The sequence below is a fragment of the Pinus tabuliformis genome, chromosome 7, assembly GCF_031772625.1.
Source record: "Pinus tabuliformis cultivar Carrire ecotype Pingquan chromosome 7, CPIR1, whole genome shotgun sequence".
In the NCBI taxonomy this organism is placed as follows: Eukaryota; Viridiplantae; Streptophyta; class Pinopsida; order Pinales; family Pinaceae; genus Pinus; species Pinus tabuliformis.
The window spans coordinates 538,620,634-538,624,057 of record NC_142293.1 but is presented as its reverse complement, the minus strand read 5'-3'; the positions used below and the strand labels follow the sequence as shown (position 1 = coordinate 538,624,057).

The 3,424-nt window shown below is 39.4% G+C and overlaps 1 protein-coding gene across 1 annotated transcript; it reads right to left on the bottom strand.

Annotated features, from left to right (window-relative positions):
* Window positions 1–1,820: 1,820 nt before the first annotated feature.
* On the bottom strand, window positions 1,821–2,798 carry LOC149248436 (uncharacterized). The gene has a single exon (XM_089449937.1). The coding sequence runs from the start codon at window positions 2,796–2,798 to the stop codon at window positions 1,821–1,823; it is 978 nt and encodes a 325-aa protein (XP_089306063.1).
* Window positions 2,799–3,424: the final 626 nt, after the last annotated feature.

The following is a 3,424-nucleotide window of genomic DNA, read 5'->3' as shown; positions in this document are numbered from 1 at the left end:
AGAGGTCGCTTGCGGCGTCCTTGAAGAGATGAGGTCAAGGTAGATCTCCTTCACACGAGCTGGAACCTGGGCGTTTGACCAGACAAGGCAGTCAGATGTGCCATGTCGACGAATCCCGCTGCCTGTAAGAGAAGATTGGACGGCATTCCATGAGGAGCAGAGTTCAACAGGGAGGAGAAGGTCATCCGCGTCCTTCCATTGGGGAACAGAGCCACACCAATCAGAGATGAGATGGTCCCATGTGAAGAAGCCTTGTCTGTGAAGAGCAAATAAAAGAGATTCAGGAAAAGAAATGGATCCCCGGCAGCAGGCGATGGAGTCGAAGCCGATAAAGATGCGATGACCCGAATAAATTTTCCACTTGAGATTTTTAAGGAAGAGATTCTGAACTTTTCGGAGACTGAGCCAAATGGCTGATCCCTGTTTGGAGCCAATGGATCTGGTTCTGTACCAAAATTCAAGATTTTTTCCTTTTAAGTATTTAAATTTGATAGTGTCGCTCCATGGACTTTCCCCGAAGATCCCACGCCATAGCGTTTTGCATAAGAGGGCCTTTTCAAAAGATCTCAGGTCCATTAACCCCCACCCGCCCAGGCGTTTAGGCAAAGAGATAAATTCCAATTTGGAGAGGTGGATTTTCGATCTCTCAGACTTGCCACCCCAGATGAAATTGGCTGTGATCTTGTTCAGCTTGTGGACAATACTTGCTGGGAGAAAGAAGAGGTGTGCCCAATAAACGGCCATCTGCAACAGTACTGATTGGGAAAGAATGACCCTGCCTGCTAATGATAAGCTCCGATGTTCCCAGGCGGCTATCTTGTTATAATATCTTGCGGTTAACCAGAGCCAATCTAACTTAGAGTAGCCCTTTGCCTTGAGGTGAAAGCCTAGATATTTGAATCCCTCATTGATTGGTCTGGACTCAATGCCAAATAAATCTGATATCGATTTTACCATTTCCAGGTTGTCGCTGTTGTAATAAAGGGAGGATTTCCCTTTGTTGATATAGAGTCCTGTAGCCTTTTGAAATCTGTCCAAAATGTACTTCAAGCAAGTCCACGACATCCTACAGAGCATTGCGAAAAGGAGAACGTCATCAACGAAGAGATTATGCGAGATGTAGACTTGTCTGCAAATCTTTATAGGCATACATCTGTTGTCCGCAACCGCTTTGTTGATGTGTATACTTAGAGAATTCATGGCTAAGATGAAGAGAAGAGGTGAAAGGGGACATCCCTGACGCAAGCCTCTTTCAGCCTGAAAGAAATGGGAGGGGATTCCGTTAATGATGACTGCGTAATTCACGTTCTCCACACACGCCATGATCCATCGGATGGCACATGCCCTCAGTCCAATCTTGGCTAGTAGGCATTTGATAAATCCCCAATCGAGGCAATCGAAGGCTTTCTGCAGGTCTATCTTCATAATAGCCGCCTCAATATTGTTTGTAGACATGGAGTAAAGGCACTCCTGGGTGTTTGCAACTGCATCCATAATATTACGGCCCTTCAGAAAAGCATACTGATCCTTGGTTAAATATGAAGCCAGAGTGCCTTTAACTCTTTCTGCAATAATCTTTGTAATGATCTTGAATGAGATATTGCATAAAGAAATAGGTCTGAAGTCGCTGAAAGTTTCCGCCTCCCTCGTTTTTGGAATTAAGGCAATCAGAGTGGAAGAGGTGAGGTTGTGAACACTGCCCGACATCCTAGTCGCCTCTACCATCTTCAGCAAGTCGAGCTTGATGATGTCAAAAAAATGGGAGAAGAAATCGATAGACCAGCCGTCGATGCCGGGGCTTTTATCTGGCTTAAAAGACTTTATAGTTCGAAGGAGTTCCTCTTTGGTAACAGGACTGAATAGGGCTTCATTTTTTCATCATCGAACATCTGTGGGGACATCTCAATACCCCAGAGGATATCCTGGAAGGCAGCATCTGGCTTCCTACTGTATTGTTTTTTAAAATATTCTACCGCCTCTTTTGTGATATCCTGTTGGGATACTAGCGATTCTCCATTTCCATTCTTTATCTTCCAGATGGCATTTTTCTCGCGTCTGGCATTAGCAAAATTATGGAAGAACTTCGTGTTCTTGTCGCCTTCTTTGAGCCATAAGGCTCTGCTTTTGAGTCTCCAAAATAATTCCTCCTGCTTCAGTAGTTTTAGTCTTTTCTTTTCAAGTTCCATTATGCTGCATTTCATGCTGAGCGTGCACTTGCCATTATCTGAAATCCTTTGAAAGGCATCCAGCTCTTTTTGCACTTGCAAGAGTTCCATCCTGTCCTTTTTCCTTTTTTCAGTCTGCCATTTTTTAACCATTTTTCTTATGATCTCCATTTTGTCTCTAAAAGTCAATAGAGAGGGGACTGGACCTGTTGACAAATCTTTCCAAGCTTTTGAGATGAATTCATTGAAGTTCGGATCCTGTAAAAGAGATCTGTTGAACTTGAAGGGATACCCAGTTCTGATTCCCTTTTCCTGCCAGGAGAGTAATATGGGCCTGTGATCCGAAACATGTGTATTCCCAACTGAAGAATATGGCATGCCCATATTATCAATGATGCTGATGTGCACAAGGAACCGATCGATTCTTTTTGCTATATAGGCGTTATCAGTACGACCGTTTGCCCAGGTTGGCTTCATTTGCGCTGGGGCGATGTCTACCAAGTTGTTGCTTAGAAGTTGGAGCTTAATTTTATCTGCAAGAGAGTCATTTTTCTTACAGTTCCCCCAACATTCATCCGGACTCAGCGTTAGATTTAAGTACCCTGCAATAATCAGATTTTCAATATCAAACATATCTTTTAACAATATATGTTTATATCTTTTAAATTAAATTTTTTCCCATTACAATTAATTATAAATTTAATCATTTAAAACCATATATGTTCATATTTTTTAAATTAAATTCTTTCCCTGTAACAATTAATTATAAATTTATTCATTTTAATAAATTTAATATTTTAAAATTTTAATGAAATGAATTGTATTTTAAGGATTTACTTTTAGTTGATTGTTATCTTTGTAATGTCTTGTGATTACACGTTTACATATTCTTTAACATTCATTCCAAGCCATTGATATTAACAATATTCATTTTAGCTTTACGTGTCCTTGGCCTTTTTATTATTATTTGTGATTGGCATTCCAATGATTTTTGTATGTACAAGCTATCTTGACATTATATTGATACATCTCTATATAAAGGTTTTGCTTTCTATTTTTTTTTTAAATGAATAAATTTTACATAGATGATAATTGTAAGATAAAAATCATAAAAATGTATGTGAGACTGCATATATTAAACATTTTGTATCTTTGAAAATTTGATTTGGGTTATAAGCCTATGTTATTATAATGCAATATTTATATGAGGGGTTTTTATTTTACATTTTTCTAATTATTTCTACTAATTATGTGTGAAT

Coding starts and splice junctions, on each gene's coding strand:
- LOC149248436 (XM_089449937.1), bottom strand. CDS start 2,798: ATGTTTGATATTGAAAATCTGATTATTGCAGGGTACTTAAATCTAACG.